The following is an 18,582-nucleotide window of genomic DNA, read 5'->3' as shown; positions in this document are numbered from 1 at the left end:
GTATATAAGGGATGTGGGGTGTGATAAGTGTGTATATATGTATATAAGGCATGTGGGGGTGTTATAGGTCTATATATTTATATAAGTGGGGGGTGATAAGTGTATATAAATGTATATAAGGAATGTGGGGGGTGTTATAGGTGTATATATTTATATAAGTGGTGGGTGGGGTGTGATAAGTGTGTATAAATGTATATAAGGGATGTGGGGGTGTGATAAGTGTGTATAAATGTATATAAGGAATGTGGGGGGTGTTATAGGTGTATATATTTATATAAGTGGTGGGTGGGGTGTGATAAGTGTGTATAGATGTATATAAGGGATGTCGGGGTGTGATAAGTGTGTATATATGTATATAAGGCATGTGGGGGTGTTACAGGTCTATATATTTATATAAGTGTTGGGTGGGGGGTGATAAGTGTATATAAATGTTTATAAGGAATGTGGGGGGTGTTATAGGTGTGTATATATATATATATATATAAGTGGTGGGTGGGGTGTGATAAGTGTGTATAAATGTATATAAGTGGTGGGTGGGGTGTGATAAGTGTGTATAAATGTATATAAGGCATGTGGGGGTGTTATAGGTCTATATATTTATATAAGTGGTGGGTGGGCGGTGATAAGTGTATATAAATGTATATAAGGGATGTGGGGGTGTTATTGGTGTGTATATATGTATTATATATATGGTGAGTGTGGTGTGGTGGGTGTGATTTGACAGGTGTGTATAGATGTATATAAAGGATATGTGAGTGTGTATATAATATACAGAAGGGGTGGGTGTGGTGTGATAGATGTATATACAGTAAGATAGTTGTGTATAGATGTATATAACGGGTGTTTGGGGGACGATAGTTGGAATATGTATATATGGGTTGGTTGGTGATGGCTATATATATACCCATATTTATATATATATATATATATATATATATATATATATATATATATATATATATATATATATCCATATTTATAAGGGGTGTGTGAGGTGGTGATAGGTGTGTATATGGCTCAGTTCAGAATAGACGTACCCATGTGTGGCTGGGGTGTCCTGAGTATTCATAAGCCAACTTAAATCTTGTGTTAGTGACAGGGTTAAGCCCCATACACACTGGGCGACGTTTAGCTGGAAACCTCTCAGTGCGTATGGGGAAGTGAGCGCAGATGCGTGCATCATCTCTGGTCCAGCCGCTTATCTGCTGGTGTTACCAGCAGATGAGTGGCGAGGTGGACAGCTTTCCATAGCGTCTTCCTATGGAAAGTCATCCACCCAGAGGAAAATAGCTGAGAAGGGTGAAAACCGTACAGTGTGTATGCACTGAGCGTTTTTCATCCCAGCAATTTTCCCCATCATTGGGCTAAGTAAAATAATGTTTTCTGAATCACAAAGGACAGTTACACTTGATGAGTGCATTCCTCTGTGTAACTAGAAACATTGTTCCTTTGGAAGATACAATTCTGAAACACAGTGGCCTTTCGACAGCCAATACACAGTTTCTTGTTCTACAAGACAGTAGTACAAAAAAATTGATTTGAGAAACTTTTCTCTAACAAACGTTCTCTAAGTAATACAAGCATGTGCCGGCCCTGGGACATTGGGGCTGTGGTGAGCCGGAAGTTGGCAGGAAGGTAGTGGGACAGTACTAAACTGCTGACTATATTGGCAGGTGACAGGTCAGTTTGTGGGTGTCCCTAGTCCTCTGGTATGTGTGGGGCTTAAGTTCAATTTGACCACCATGAGCTCTGGCTCTGATACTAGCCAGTGCCTCACCAGCCACTGACCTCACCGCACGTCACTGATATCCAGACTCCCTGAACTGGACACCCAGAAGTCTAGATTTAGACGTCTAAATCCAGACTCCCTGAAAACCGCTAAGATGGGGGCATCTAAATTTAGACGCTAAAGCGTCTCGCGGGCTTCACAGGTATCTGCATCCGCTCGCCATGCTTCGCGCTCGCCATGCTTTGCGCTCGCCACACTTTATAAAATCAACTCCACGCCGACATAGATAGTGGGGGTATGAAAAGGTCGTAGGATGCGTACCGCTGCGCTCGCCACGCTTCGGGTTGGTGTGGATAGTGGAATTAACAAGGTCGACAGCTGTTACGTCGACTAGTGTAATTGTGAACAGGTTTAGTAGTGTACCCCTAGACCCTACTAAATTTAGACGCTTTAGCGTCTAAATTTAGATGCCCCCATCTTAGCGGTTTGCAGGGAGTCTGGATTTAGACGTCTAAATCTAGACTTCTAAATTGCCGGGGTGTCCAGTTCAGGGAGTCTGGATTTAGACGCTTTAGCATCTAAATTGCCGGGTTGTCAGCGTTGCGCAGGACTGCCTATTTCACTGTGGAACTACAAGTACCACAGTGACCTGTCAGCGCTGGGTGCACTGCTGCTGCCCAGCACTATGCTGATAACGTAGCTTACATAAGGAAAGCAGCCATACGCTGCGCTGAGAACAGCTAGAGCGGCACGCGCACAGTAAACACAAAGTCTGGCAGACTGCCAAGTTTCAGACACAGGCTGTGCGTTCGGTGGCGCCGTGAAACTACACAAGTACCGGATTATTAAAGTTTTGTGATTTTAAACGGACTCTGGAGAAAAAAAGTCTGGTGAGTGCGCTCTATACTATTGGATATGTATGGCTAACACTAACTAAGTGTATAACCTGAGCTTGTGGACACCCCAGCACATACTGGATGAATTTTGTGAGTGCACATTTCCCTACTTGAATATCACTATATATATATATATATATATATATATATATATATATATATATATATATATATATATATATATATATATATATATATATATATATATATATATATATATATATATATATACACAGTCCCAAATTGACCGGCACTCTATTGTATAGGCTGCTGGAACTGGTGCTCATCCAAACAATGAAGTTTACAGTATCCCAAACGGATGTCACTCAGCAAATAAAGCAGACAAAGAAGATAGTATCTTTAGCCAACGTTTCAGGGCTTTGGCCCTTTTATCAAGACTTGATAAAAGGGCCAAAGCCCTGAAACGTTGGCTAAAGATACTATCTTCTTTGTCTGCTTTATTTGCTGAGTGACATCCGTTTGGGATACTATATATATATATATATATATATATATATATATATATATATATATATATATATATATATATATATATATATATATATATATATAGGCAAAGAAGCAGACAGCGGCACTCTGGGAAATTTCAAAAACGTATATTAGTGCAAAAATAGCATACCAACGTTTCGGGGCATAAGGTACCCCTTTGTCAAGGTGAACAGTGCAGTGCAGTACATACACCGCTGTACATACACATGGAATAGCTGACTCCGCAGCACATTTGTTGGAGAGGTTACACTCAGATCGATTACCAACAGGTGGCACACAGTATACAGCAGACTGTAGCGGTCTGTTCCAGCAGCAAGCGGCAGCAGTGATCAGTTCTCCAAAAGTTCAACTCCGGTCAGAGATGATGCTAGGCCACGCCCCAACGCGTTTCGTCACCGACTTCGTCAGAGGGCTCTGACGAAGTCGATGACGAAACGCGTTGGGGCATGGCCTAGCGTCATCGATCTGAGTGTAACCTCTCCAACAAATGTGCTGCGGAGTCAGCTATTCCATGTGTATGTACAGCGGTGTATGTACAACCTGATTCGGTACGTGATCCCTGCTCTCTGTATCACCAGTATTTTTACCCTGTGTCCAATAAAACTTTTAAACAGATTCATGCACTATGAGCGCTTGCTCTCATCATTCTCTTTTAGATAAACCACCTGTGGATTCAGGATTACCTCTGTGAGGTGGAGAGCTAAAGCTGTCGGGGACATACTTCACCTGAGTGCAATATAAAGAGACATTTGTGGAGGAGATCCTCTAAGGGTATATTGTCTAAATTGGACACTGGCTTTCTGACCTATTTGCGCACTGTTATTTCTGCTGTCTATATATATATATATATTTATATATATATATATTATTTTCTATATAAGGTAGCTGGGTTTATAATTGTTAAACAATACTTATCAATAAAAATGGCGCTATCCAATTACCGCATGCTCTCCAACATGACCCATTGCATTCGGTACACAGTGCTCTGTTCCTGGACTTCCCTCTTAATGTATGATTGCCATCACCTGAGTTGAAACACCCTTCTCGTCAATTACCTAGTTCCACACAATCATACATTAAGAGGGAAGTCCAGGAGCAGAGCATTGTGTACCAAATTCAATGAGTCATGTTGGTGGGTAATTGGCTTGCCGGGGGATATTCAATTACCCATTTTTTATCTAGGATTTTGTTTCGGCTGCCTCAGACAGGCAAAGCCAAATCCCCAATTGCAGCTCAGTTTTCAGAGAAAGCAGAGCTGCAGCTCCACTAAAACATTCAACTTGAGTGTTCCCACAGTGCAATGTGTTTTTGTTGGGCAATTTAATTGTTTAATATAGATTAAAATCATCAGTGAATATAGCAAAAAAATTATGAACTACATTATTTAAAATATTGTTTTGTAATAACAATAATACTAAAAATTAAATCGTATCAAAGTTTGACATATGTTTTAAAAAGAGCAAATTTTCACTGCTAAAATAGCTGTATCACATTGTAATTTTGATGTAAATTTTTTTTTATTTCTTCAACAGTGACGAGAAGTTTATTCTCCAACTAATTTGCCCTATTGTTACAGTGTTTCTACATAAATAAATGAAGAATTTAAGAAAATTATGGTCTCTGAAGAAATCCTTTATGATATGTATCGCACAGCTGTGCCTTGCGGCCATTTTGTATACACTGTACAACCGTGTAAGTCATCCAGCAATTACTGATGCAATTGAACATGTGGAAACTACAGAGAAACAAGCTGAACATACTCGAATCATTCTGCTATGGACTTGGCCATTTGGGCATTATAAATTTCCCCTTAATGTTTGTCCACCATTCCTTAATATTAGTGGATGCTTCTATACCGATAATAGAACATTGTTTTCTTCTGCTGATGCGGTTGTTATGCATCATTGGGACGTATCCAACTCTCAAAGCCAACTACCCCAGTTGCCAAGACCACCAAATCAGTACTGGGTGTGGTTTAACAAGGAGTCCCCATCTAACAGCCCAAACCTACAGTTTATGGACAACCTCATCAATCTGACCATGTCCTACAGGGCTGACTCAGACATATTCACACCTTATGGCTGGTTGGAGGAAAATAAGGAAAACAAGAACTTCACCATCCCTCCAAAGACTAAGCTGGTGGCCTGGGCAGTCAGTAACTGGAAAACAAACTCCACGAGGGTGATATACTATGAGCAGCTTAAGAATTTTTTATCCATTGACATATATGGAAAACAGCATAATCCTCTGCCTAGAAATTATACGAAAACCCTTTCCACGTACAAATTTTACCTGTCCTTTGAAAACTCAATTCATGAAGACTACATTACTGAGAAACTATGGAAAAATGCCTTTGCAAATGGTATTGTACCAGTTGTTATGGGCCCCTCTCGCCAAAACTATGAGCGCTTCATTCCCAAAGACTCTTTTATTCATGTAGATGACTTCCCCACGGCCCAGGAACTGGCCACATATATTTTAAAGTTGGACAGTGATGACAAAGCCTACCAGCAATATTTCCACTGGAGGTCCAGATTTCATCCTTTTGCAGGCACTAGCTTCCAGATAGATTACTGTAGGGTATGCAAAGCAGTAAAAAATGCCCCTAAGAATAAGAATATTTCAAGATTTGGAGACTGGTTCAAATGAGTTAAAGCCTTAGAATATGATTCAATGAAATGTACTATGTGAACTTTAGTACTTTACACCTAATGTAATAAAGCATTGCAATACAATAAAACAGTGGTGTATCTGTAAAGGGTGAAACGTGTGTTGCCTAGGGAATTCTTGACTAATGGGGCAATGTATAAGTGGATTCTTATAAAAGAGGTGCATAAGTATTCCCCTTAAAATTGACCAAATTAGAACTGTGTTCTTATTGTTTATTTTCAGACCATGGAGCTCTGTACAGTGGGCATGGAGGTGATATATGTGTTAGAAAATAGTTAACTGAATAATACTGTCTTGGCCACATACTCCTCTGATCATGATAGCAAACCAGGGTGTTGATATACGGAAGCATCAAATCCAGGGATCCAGGGGTGGGCAATAAGTGAACCTCTAGATCTGGGGTAGCCAACCCTAGTCCTCGAGAGCTACCAACAGTGCATGTTTTGCAGGTCTCCTCACAGAATCACAAGTGAGCTAATTAGCTCCATCTGTGTATCTTTTAAAATGTGTCAGTGAGTAAGGAGTGCAGCTGTGCAGCAGCTAGGTTGTCTGGAAATTGTGAACTGTTGGTAGCTCTCGAGGGCTAGGGTTGGCTACCACTGCTCTAGATGATGTAGAACTACATTTCCCATCATGCCCTGCAACCACTTTATTATGGCTAAATAGAATAATTATGACAGGGCATTCTGGAATGGGTAGTTCTACAACAGCTAGAGGGACACTTATTGCCTACTCCTGATGTAGGCTAACCAGTAAAAAAAAAACATGGACAGCAAAAAGCATTCTACTTAATTTTACACATCGCCCAATCATCTAGGTTTTAAAAGAACAATATATGTCAATGGTGATATTTCGCCTAAAAAATAATGTATGATAGGATAGGGGGTTAAAACAACCTAGGTGGTGTTTGGTGGGATGAAGCAGTGCTTATTTTGTCTAGATCTGTTTTTTTGAATTTATATACAGTAGAATGCAGAAAACAAGGGTAATGATTATGGTGACTAGTCCATTTTACATTTTTTATATGTGAAATGTGTGAAAATGCAAAAAGCTTTTTCTATTAACCTTGTTACACCTAGTTTACTGTTATTTTCGGGACAGATGCAATGACTCCCGAGTTCAGTGGCCTAGCTGAATATCAGCCGAACTCAGTTTTTTTTAATGGGGCAATCACTTACAAGGCATGGTATTTGCCTTACAAGTGATTTTCTTAAAACATCCAAGTTCATCTGGCATCCCGCATGGCTGCCAAGCTTGGGTGTAATTGTCATTCATGTCTACATTATTAATCACACAGATAAAAGGGGTTACCAGCAAGTGGGGTCTTGACATTCAGAAGTTTGAGAACAGAATCCCTATGTTCAGAAACTCAATGGTATGCACAGGGGTTAAGCAATGGAGGAGTGGTTTTCGCACTGGTGGAGTTAGGCTGTGGTGGGGGTTGAATAGACTAAGACTGTTGGGGGGTGATAGTTTCAGACTGTGGGAGGGGGTTTAGGAATAGGAGCTTGGTTAAAATGCTTACCAGGATTTTGTACCGAAGCTGAGTAAAGATATTCGATCAGTCTATGCATGCAATAGATTAGTGTTAAAATGTGTTTGCCACTCTGAGGGTGGTAGGACATGGTAAAATGCACTGAGCTGGGGAGATTAGGGGGTGCACTGTCAAAGTGGTGTGCCTAGCACCACCTATTGGGCATGTCTAACACCGCCATTGGGTCTGTCTAACACCGCCAATCAGGCGTGTACTCACTACAATATAAAACGATTCTCAGCCACACCATTATATCCTGCCTGTTTCAGTTTTAATCTTCTAATTACTCTGTGTAACAGTACATGCAAATAAAGTCAAAATCATATCTGGCTGACACAGATGTAGTGATATGACAATGGTGTAAAACAATTAATAATGCAAAACACACATAATTGATTGATGGACGCTTGTTTTAATGGAATACAGGTCTAAAAAGCAAAAGTCTTTGGTAAAAGGTATTGCTGGTATTACTAGCAGCAAAAACTGTGGGGGTGGGGGCACAGCATTAGGGGGTGCCTGTGCACCCTTAACACTCAATGGCCCTTATTCTGGTCGGTGCGGATATATCCGCGTGCGTTCGGCCCGCCGATGTTTTGTGTCTGCGCATGTGCAGAGGCGTCTCTGCGCATGTGCGAGCGGGGCGTACGGCCAAATCCCGCATGATATGTGAACACTCCGAACAGGGGGTGGAGAGGGGCATGAAGGGCTATTTGGGCTCATTACCATATGCATACACCCCGCGTTTCATCGGCGTTCCCATGCAAACGCTGGGCGTACGTATGGTAATGCGGCCGTGATGCACGTGTATGGGGCGGACATATGACATCGCCGGATGTCAGCTGCCCGCCCAGATCCCTGCTTTTGCACGGAAAAATGTCCGTGTCGTCTGAGGTTGCGGGAGCTGGTGGAGCACTCGGTCCTGCATTCGATGGTCTGAGACCATCGAATGATGGGGGAGGTTCCCTTAGATGGAGGAGGCGTATTCCGTGAAAAATACACGTTCGGCCAGCTTCTTACCGCGTACGGACGGAGTTTGTGATCCGTATGGAAGGCGGGGTTTCGCACGCACGGTCCTGGCCGCATAATTGGATCTTGCCGCACCGATCAGAATAAGGGCCAATGTGCGCACGCCTATGATTATACGGGTGTGGATTAACAAATAGACAGTCAGATGGTCAACGAGTACAAATGGATGACAGTCAATAGGTTAACACATAGGATTATTAGGTTGATGTGTACAAAAAGTTGACAGGGTCAAAAGTTTACAAAAGGTCGACGGGTACAAAAGGTTGGAAGGGTTAAATAGTTAACGGGGATATGGTCAACAACAAAAAACGTATACACATTTCTATTTTTAACAATATATGACCCAAATTAGGAAGTATGCATCCCCTCGCTGCCTCGCTTCACTCACCACAACATACCATTCCAAATAGTTATATTCATGGATAGTAAAAAAAGGAAAGTTGAGAAACATGAAAAAAATGTGTTCCCATAAATGTGTCGACCATTGTCTTGTCAGCCTTTTGAACCGGTCAACCTATTGTTCCTGTCAACCTCTTGTACTGTTGACTTTTTACATGTTGACCCTATGGTGTTGACCTATTGGTGGAAATTTACTAAGATGAGAGTTATATTTCACATGAGATGTTGCTATGGGAAACAAATCAGATACTATCTATTATGTTTTAGAAGGTGCTAAATAAATAAGAAGATTATGATTGGTTGCCCGTAGCAACCTCTCATGTGAAATAACACTCTTGTCTTAGTAAAATTCCCCCATTGACTGTTGACCTATTGATTGTCAATCTATCATCCACCACCCAATTTGACCTGTTTTTGACTATTATTTCTGAAATACAAAAAAGCAATGCTAGTGGTGCCAGTATGGTGGCACAGTGTACCATTTAGAAATTAGTAGCCTGTATGCCACACTGCCCGGCCACCTACACCGATGGGGCACAGTTTGTTCCATTTTCATGTCTGACATAATTTCACATAATTACTTTGAGGTATCATGTTTTCTTTATTTCTCCAACAGGGATGACAATTGTGAGAAACTTCTACTCTCCAAATAATACAATACGGTGGTTCTACATAACTAAATGCAGTGTTCACGGAAAACATCTTTGAAGAAATTATTTATAATATGTATTGTAAAGCTGTGCATTGCAGCCATTTTATTTCTATTGTATAACAATGTAATTCCCTCAGCAAGTGGTGCAGCTTAATATGGGGAACCTGCACAGGAAACAAGTGGACATGCTCGAATCATCTTGCTATGGACTTGGCCATTAGGTAATAAATTTCGCCTTAATGAATGTCCATCTTACCTTGATATCAGTGATTGCGTCTATACTGCTGATAGGACATTGTTTTCTTCTGCGGACACGATTGTTATCCATCACATGACTATATTCCACTCTAAAAAGTTGTTACCTCATTTACCAAGACCACCAAGTCAGTATTGGGTATGGTTTAACAAGGAGTCCCCATCGAAGAGCCCAAACTTACATTTTATGGACAATCTCATCAATCTGACCATGTCCTACAGGACTGACTCTGACATATTCTCACCTTTATGGCTGGTTGGAGGAGAATAAGGATGAAGAGAACTTCACCATCCCGCCAAAGACTAAGCTGGTGGCCTGTGTAGTCAGTAATTGGAACCCACAGTCTCGGAGGGTGAACTATTATGAACAGATTAACAAGTTTTTATCCATTTACGTATATGGAAGACAGCATATTCCTCTGCCTAGAAGTGAACAGCAGCAAATACTTTCCAAGTACAAATTTTATCTGGCCTTCGAAAACTCAATTCATGAAGACTACATTACGGAGAAACTGTGGTATAATGCCTTCACATTTGGTATTGTGCCAATAGTTATGGGCCCATCTCGAGAAAATTATGAGCGCTTCATTCCCAAAGACTCTTTTATTCATGTAGATGACTTCCCCGCAGCCCAGGAACTGGCCACATATATTTTAAAGTTGGACAATGATGACAAAACCTACCAGTGATATTTCCACTGGAGGGCCAGACTTCATCCTGTATTAGGAACACACTGGCAGATTTCCTACTGTATAATATGCAAAGCAATAAAATAAGCTCCTACACATAAAACTATTCCAAAACTTGAAACATTGTACAAATAAGTTAATTTACAGACTCATCTGACTTTATATGTAGAGTATGCATGTTGGGCAGAAAATTGTGTCCTAGGCTGTGTTGCAGAATCTTACTTCAGTTTTAGTGGAATTTAATCTCAAATGTTATTTGACCCAGCTTTAGAAACAAATAAATAATAGGGGCATTGTGTATACTCCAAATTCTTAACCAGCTACAATGGCAGAAGACACAGGCTAGTCAAAATTACACCAGGAAGATCACAAGCAAATGGGAAATCCGTTTCAGTGAGATTTATCTGGGGCTGAGATTCTGGTGCCTCCAACACAGGAAAAGCGTCAGTGAAAAACAAAACCGTTTCCCTTTAGTCCCAATAATTAGCAACCATGGTAAATTAAGCCACCCCATTGGTCTCCATATAATGAAGTGCTGTAAAATAATACCCCTTTCACATCGCAAATACGACCTGGGATTTGGACACAGGCCCATCCTGGGAGCGACCCGGCATTTGCACTATGTGGTGTTACCTGGTTTATTGACAGCTACCCGGCTTATTGACATCATCTGGGGGAGCAAAGCAGAGTGGTGACGTGTCAGGCAAGGGGAGGAGGCAGCACTGAGGTGATGCTGCTGCCCCCTCCATAGAAGTGAATGGGACCTGGGTCGCTTGAACCGGAATACCCATTCAGACTGCCCAGCAACCTGAGTCTGACCCAGGAATAACACTGTTTATTCCCTGATTGGATTGGCGGGTTGCTGAACCCAGGATATTCAACATAGCCCTTTTACAGCCCACACTGGCCCAGCAATTGACCCGGGTTATTTTTGTGGTGTGAAAGGTGTATAAGTAACTAACTAACTTAATAAATAATACCCCTTTCACATCATACAAATGATCCAGTTTGTGTGATCCAGTGTGAACACACCACACCGAATAACCTGGGTCAACCAACCTGGTATTTCAAGCCGGTATAAGAAGGGTTAAATCCAGTTTGCCCTCTGTAAAATGGGTGACCCAGGTTTAATCTGAATCTACCGATCCTGGGTCCAACCGGCTTGGGATATGAAAGGGGCATAAGGGATCAAGGGTATTATTCTGACAAAGTCTGATAAGGGCAGGCGTTTGAAAACACTCTGGAAGGGGACCGGACAGACTTCACCTTACAGCCAGTATCCAGGGACGCCTGTGGTGGTTTTACATTTTATGCTTTTGTGTCTACAATCACATGTGGACATAATTGAATGGTGAGAGCCCTGAGATCCCTTACATTGTGTGATGTTTTAATTGTGTGTGAATAAAAGTATGTTATACTGCACCATGAAGTTTCTCTTATCCATTTGAGATTCATCAGCATCTAAAGAAAGTGAGAGGAGTTCTTGGTTCCATTGTGACAAGCATATGTCCCTCCCTACACCTTATTGTCTACCTCATATGTAGACCATTTAATTCGGTACGAGTCGATTCCAGTTTTAACTGAACTGTTATGTACTGTTAAAACTAGAGATGAGCGGGTTTCGGATCCTAGAGATCCAAACCCCCACGAACTTACCTTATCCGAGGACAGATCCGAGGAGTTCGCCGGGTCCCGCCATTTTCAGGAGTCCAAATCGAGGCCAAAACGTCATCATCCTGCGTCGGATTTGGATCTCTATAAAAGGTCCGGCTCCGGCGCCATCTTCATTCTGCATGTAGAAGTCAGACAGCACGGATGTTGCCGTGCTGTCTGCACAGAAGAAAAACCTATGGGGGACAAAAAAAACACTGTGGGGGGATATACTAAGGAGGGGCAACTATTGGGGGATCAAATAGAGGCTGCATAAACTGAGTGGGGCTGCTCAAGGGGGACAACTGTAAAAGTCGGGAATCTAAAGGTACGTTTACTAAGGGGGAACTAATGGTGCAGGAACTTTTGTACATCTACTAAAGGGGAACCACTAAGTGGAAAACTATTCAGGTTACAGCTACTAAGGGGGCATTACTAAGGCTACTACTAAAGGGGGGCTGTTATATGGGACTACTGTGGGGGACATTTAACGGGGGCTCTCTGAAAAAAAAAGTTTTTTGTTTTTTATTTAAATAAAAAAAGGTGTTTTTTTCCCTTAACCTGCAAGGGGTGTTAAGTGTGCCATATCAGTCCAGCTGTGCTGCCCAGTGTCCCGTATCAGTCCAGGGGTGCCCGCATGTGTGCCGTATAATTCCAGGGGTGCCCAGTGTCCCATATCAGTCCAGGGGTGCCCCCGTGTGCGCTTTATAATTATATGGGTGCCCCCATGTGTCCCGTATCAGTCCAGGGGTGCCCCCATGTGTCCTGTATCAGTCCAGGGGAGCTGCCCTTTTTTTGTTTTTTTTACTCCAAGGGCTGTTAAATTTGCTGTATCAGTCCAGGGGTGAGCCAAGAGAGCCGTATAATTCAAGTGGTGTTACTAAAGTCTGCCGTATTATTCCAGGTGTGCTGCTCTTTTTTTTTAATTAAAAGAATAAAAGTTTTCCTTTTTTTTTACTGCAGGAGTGTTGCCATGTCTGCCGTATAATTCCATGCCTGCCGCCATGTGTGCCGTATCAGTCCAGGGGTGCCTCCATCTGTGCCGTATAATTCCATGTGTGCTGTATCAGGTCAGGGGTGCCTACATGTATTACGTGTAATTCCTGGGGTGAGCCAAATGTGTCATATAATTCATGGGTTGCTGCCAAGTCTTCTGTATAATTCATGGGGTGCTGCCAAGTGTGCTGTATTAGTCCAGGGGTGATGCTGTGTGCCATATCAGTCCAGGGGTGATGCTGTGTGCCATATCAGTCCAGGGGTGATGCTGTGTGCCGTATCAGCCCAGGGGTGCTATTAAGTGTGCCGTATCAATCCAGGGGTGATGCTAAATGTGCTGTATCAGTCCAGGGGTGATGCTACCATGTTAGTCCAGGGGTAATTCTAGGTGTGCAGTATCAGCCTAGAGGGGATGCTAAGTGTGCCATATCAGTCTAGTGTTTGTGACGCACACTTGTGTGGCTTATCATAGATATCCAGCTACCTCGATGCAACCTTTTGCCCTAAAAACAATATTGTACGGTGTGAGCTGTTCAGAATAGACTGGAAATGAGAGTAAATGAATGTTATTGAGGTTAATATAGTGTAGGATCAAAAAATAAAAACAAAATTCTGCGATTTTAGCAGTTTTTATGCTTTTTTAACAAAAAATCAGAACCCAAAACCCAAAAAATCCAAACACAAAACACTTAGGAGGTGTTTTGCCAAAACCCATTAGAACCCAAAACCTCAAGGTAATCAGAACCCAAACCCGAAAAGTGGCCGGTGCACATCCCTATAATAAATACATCATACATACAACATACAGTAAGCAAGATGAATGAGAAACTTGGGGATGCAAATAAACATGGACTAGCACCTGTGAATTAATCTAATGGAGGTGATGCATCTATAATGTCAACAATAACAATGAAGACCATTGTACCACATGACCACCAGACCCAGAAGTCACCATGAGAGCCACCCAAGATTCATTAGCAGGTAGGTGTCCACTGCACGTGTTGACATGCTAAATGTTAACGTGGTTAATGCTGACATGCTAAATGCCTATGAAAACACCTCTTTTCATAGGCAAATATACAGAAGATTCACAGTGCAAAAAGTCATAGGTTGTACTCTTCATTAACCTATGCATGCGTAGTACCCCGGGCCCCCCTCTGTCAGGGGGTCTCCCCAGCCATTATAATAGCATGCGATGCGACTGATGCGATGCCCGCGATTTTACATAGAAATGCATGGTAAAATGTAAATCACGTCGGTCGCAGCGCATGCGGCCAAAAAATCGCATGCGATGCGACCGACGCGATTACCGATTTTACATACGGAACAATGCTAAATGGCCCAATTGACCCGATTTAACATAGGGAACGATGTTAAATGGCCCACAGACCCCAAATACCAACCCTGAAGTGTGAAATGGCCCCCCCAATTGTTAACGCCACCCCACCATCAACGTCAACCCGAAGCGTAGCGTGCCCGCGAGGGGCGGCTGTACGCGTCCTCCGACCTTTTCATACCCCCACTATCCACGTCGGCGTGGAGTTGAGAATAGAAAGTGTGGCGAGCCCCGTGAGGGGACGTGGAATACGAGCCCGAAGCGTGGCGAGCGGACGCGGAATACATGTTAAGTAATCCGTGTGCGCTCGCCACGCTTGGGGAGCGTGTTCCGCGTCCCCTCGCCACGCTTCGGGCTCGCCACACTTTCAATTCTCAACTCCACGCCGACGTGGATAGTGGGGATATAAAAAGGTCGGAGGACGCGTACCGCCGCCGCTCGCTGCGCTCGCCACGCTTCAGGTTGACGTTGATGGTGGGGTGGCGTTAACAATTGGGGGGGCCATTTCACACTTCAGGGTGGGTATTTGGGGTCTGTGGGCCATTTAATATTGTTCCCTATGTGAAATCGGGTCAATTGGGCCATTTAACATTGTTCCCTATGTAAAATCGCGGTAATCGCGTCGGTCACATTGCATGCGATTTTTTGGCCGCATGCGATGCGACCGACGCAATTTTTTCCTTGCGATGCCTAAGATCAAAATCGTGGGCGCCGTTCTAGGAAACAAGTACCAATTTAATATACTCATGTGAACCATTGCAGACGGCACAGTATGGTAACTACCTGGACTTCCCTCTTAAATTCTGACTGCAATCACCTGTGTTGTAGTGTCTTTATTTTAAATAGAATTGTTCAACACAGGTGACGCCAATCATATATTGAGAGGGAAGTTATGCACAATCTAATATATCCCTCTTTACCCAAGCAATCATTTCTTACGTGCCCCAGCCCCCCCCCCCCCCCCCCCCCCCAAGCCTTAATCTGACCCTGTCTGCATGCTTACCTGTAGTCCTGTGGCATTTTACATTTTTTTCCACTTACCTTGGAGAGCCTGATTTATGCCTGCTATCATGTTACTCTGTCTATTACTCTTTGCTAGTATACAGTTGTGCCAATCTACCCCTGGTATTACTGCTTACAAATTAGACTCTAAAATTAAAAACTACCAGCGAAAGTATTGACTCCATGGAAATATGGGCTGCTATATGTGAAGCTCTGGTCGTGCTCAATTCTGACAACTCAACAAACAATGGGTTTTGTGATAGAAATTTTAGGGTAGTATTAAAAAATTATCTTGGCTTGGTTCCTAGAGACCCCCCCCAAACTTACCTGATATGAGGCAGCATCCAAGCAATTCGATCCTTAGCACTATTTTTCCAGATCCAGAATGAGTCACCATCCCGCTGTTGGATTCTTGAGCGAGACCCAGACCCTATATAAGTCCCACCGATCAGCGCCATTGTCGTTTTGGCTTTGATTTCAGAAGTCACAGCAGATTCCAGCAGACCCACAATGCACCCATTTTAAAATACTGTACTTATCCTCTGGAGTCCAGTGTCGGAGGCAGCAGCGCTGCAGAAATGGCTAGAAAAATGGCCACAGCACCATTTTTCCGCGAATGCTCTAGTGCTCAGTCTCCAAACTGTTTCTAGTGCGGAAATCAACGAAAAAATTGCCACCATACACATGCTTATTAGGGTCTGAGCACTCTGAATTTTGCTTATAAGATCATGAGTTGGGAGAGACTGAGCTACTGGTGGTTGGCTGACTTACCGTAAATGTCGGGTAGGATACACCGCCACAATTCACTCTTGCCAACAAAGGATAAACAGAGAGCAAATATGTTATGACTTTTAATGGAAACTTCTGTCATGTGTAAATTAAACACAGTATTTATAGCAGTTCCATAAAGCCTTGTGCTTATTGTGACTGCCTTTTTAAAAACTATGTTTCCTTATTTATAAGTAATTTCACCTTCCATTGCTTCCAGGGCTGTAGCAGGGCACTTTTTCACAATGTGTCAACCTATTTGATGTTCTAAAGTCATGGAAGTACGGACTGAGACCAAGCAGCTGATTGTGTTCTAAGAACTTGTCATTGGTTCTCCAGGTTCAGGGTGTGCCGGATGCATACCCCTATTTAAGAACCAGAATGGCTAAAATATTAATCTAGATATCAGTTGCAATTGAAGTGAATATGGGATGGTAAAAGAAAAGAGTTAACTCCAATTCAAGAGGTAATATGATTAAACTATTTTACTACAACAGTTCATGTCCTTGGTTACATTTACAAACCCATTTAGTACTGTCCCGAATGTTTCAAAAACAAAAGGCTTAATTTGGATAGTGTCTTTATATGTACAATGGATGCCAATCCGCTACCGGGTGACGAAGTGATTGCATCATCTGATCCCAATGGCTATCTTCTGGCTGGGTTGGCTGGTTCCCCAGTGAAGCTTGTCCAATGAGTTTCCTCCCGCCTTCCACAGTTTCATACAATGAGATGAGAACCAGACACTGCGTTTTCCCAGGATTAGGAAGACTGAATAGAAAAGTCTCATTGAACACGGTCACTTTAGACTTTGCCCGTAGACTGGACTTTTGATGTTTCTGCTTATGGTGATTACTGAAGACATCTATTCTGGCATATACATCTGAAATAATAGGACAAAAAAACACATACAATTATTTTACTACATGCACAAATTAAAGAAACGGTGTACCAAAATCTTCCAAAACAGGTCTGTATCACTGACAATGTTCAACTAAGCCATTAGAATATACAGTATTCATAATATGCATGTATCATTTGGCAACATTCAGTAATAAAGAAACAATACCCTGCCCATTTACACACAAAGGATAGACCCTGGTGTTGACACATGGTTTGTGTTACTTCTTGTGTTACTTCATGCTGCTACTTACCAGAGTTTACCATCTTGAGTCCATCTCCACTATTCTGACATACAGTAGGTCTCCCTTACTTACAGTTGAAATGATAACTGGATCTTTGACTCAATTACAGAGTAAAACCATCATTCAATGCGACCTGGTACCTGAGAATCAAGTCTATCAGCTGCTGGCAACTTATGGAGTCAAAGGATTGTTAACCTGGTTCTAATCACTTTTGCACTTGATAGCTGTTACAAAAGGGTTTCCCTTTTAATGGGTGGTGCAGATGGTTACTTTTTAGAAAATCGCCTTCTGCATCCAGTAACAGTTACTGGATATCATGGTGTTTGGGTTGGTGACTTTATGGTCCCCTATCTGGTTTGGTGCTGTGTTAGGGATGGCATAGTTTATTTCCCAGAGTATAACTCAGTAAGTGGTGCTGCTGCTCAACTACTTCTCACCACATCTTGACTGTCTCTGGACACTGAACTCCCACACATGCATCACACCCCCTTCATGGCCCACACTTTGATTTGGCACCAGATGTCTTCATACTCGTTGGCTATTGTTTGTTCATGGGTGGAAATGACAGTGGACATGTTTGGCACTGTATGTGCTGTTATTTCCAAGTTGCCTTGTCCAGCATTGATAGTAAAGTGTAGATAAACCAATACTTGGCTGAGCGTGGAAATATCTCAGTTGAGGTTGGCTCCTGGTCTGAATGATCCTTGTAGAATTCCTAACCCCTGATTTCATTTGTTTACTTTCATATTGCTGTTTGCCATTACACCAAAATTGATTATACTTGATAAGTGATCATCTCAATTCAGAGCTTTAGGGTGTCTCAGTACCCTTAGATCCTGTTCTTATGACTGCCGGACTCTTCACATCTGCAATTAATTCCCCAATGGACTGTTAGAGTGCAGGTTTGACTGCTTTACTTTTTGAGTCTTTTATTGTTAAGTCCTACAGTGTTGTATTAGTTTTATACACATACATCGCAATGGGGTGTAATGGGTTACCTACAATATGGCTAGCCAGGCAGTGCTGCTGCTGGTCAGCATGCTTTGCCTGGTGGTCCTGGCTGTCTCTTCCCCTTTCTCTTTGTAACTGGCCATTGTTCACGCTACAGAAGGGACCAGCCAGCTCCGACTTGACAAAAACTTCTGCTACTTGCTCCCTCCCTGCAAAGCAGATTAAACTTACCCCCTTATATAGTACTTCATGCTAGGGATGAAAAGTGCATCAAAAGAATTAGAGAAAAAAATCATGTGATTTGCCCATGTGAAAAAAAGCATTGTTTGTGCATGTGCAAAACATCTTTAGCTTGGCCACACATGCACAAAACT

The 18,582-nt window shown here is 42.4% G+C and overlaps 3 protein-coding genes across 3 annotated transcripts in view; 2 read left to right on the top strand and 1 right to left on the bottom strand.

Moving 5' to 3' along the window:
* The first annotated feature begins 4,670 nt into the window (after nt 1-4,670).
* Nucleotides 4,671-6,067, top strand: LOC146045539 (3-galactosyl-N-acetylglucosaminide 4-alpha-L-fucosyltransferase FUT3-like). Its single transcript, XM_083164455.1, has one exon. The coding sequence runs from the start codon at nt 4,729-4,731 to the stop codon at nt 5,782-5,784; it is 1,056 nt and encodes a 351-aa protein (XP_083020581.1). The 5' UTR covers nt 4,671-4,728; the 3' UTR covers nt 5,785-6,067.
* Nucleotides 6,068-9,618: 3,551 nt separating this feature from the next.
* On the top strand, nt 9,619-10,447 carry LOC146045067 (4-galactosyl-N-acetylglucosaminide 3-alpha-L-fucosyltransferase FUT5-like). The gene is given in 2 exon segments (XM_083163757.1): nt 9,619-9,918; nt 9,920-10,447. Coding segments are annotated over 2 exon segments (699 nt in total). The 5' UTR covers nt 9,619-9,747.
* Nucleotides 10,448-16,571: 6,124 nt separating this feature from the next.
* Nucleotides 16,572-18,582, bottom strand: part of LOC146045538 (synaptotagmin-1-like) — a 55,502-nt gene continuing 53,491 nt past the window's right edge. Inside the window, exon 8 of the mRNA XM_083164454.1 lies at nt 16,572-16,995. Within this exon, the coding sequence (XP_083020580.1) occupies nt 16,694-16,995 (302 nt within the window). The 3' untranslated portion in view covers nt 16,572-16,693. The remainder of the gene's footprint in view (nt 16,996-18,582) is intronic.

Source organism: Crinia signifera, chromosome 11 (genome assembly GCF_055691185.1).
Source record: "Crinia signifera chromosome 11, ASM5569118v1, whole genome shotgun sequence".
Classification (NCBI taxonomy): domain Eukaryota; kingdom Metazoa; phylum Chordata; class Amphibia; order Anura; family Myobatrachidae; genus Crinia; species Crinia signifera.
The sequence above is the reverse complement of the archived record's forward strand: the minus strand, read 5'-3'. Positions and strand labels throughout refer to the sequence as shown.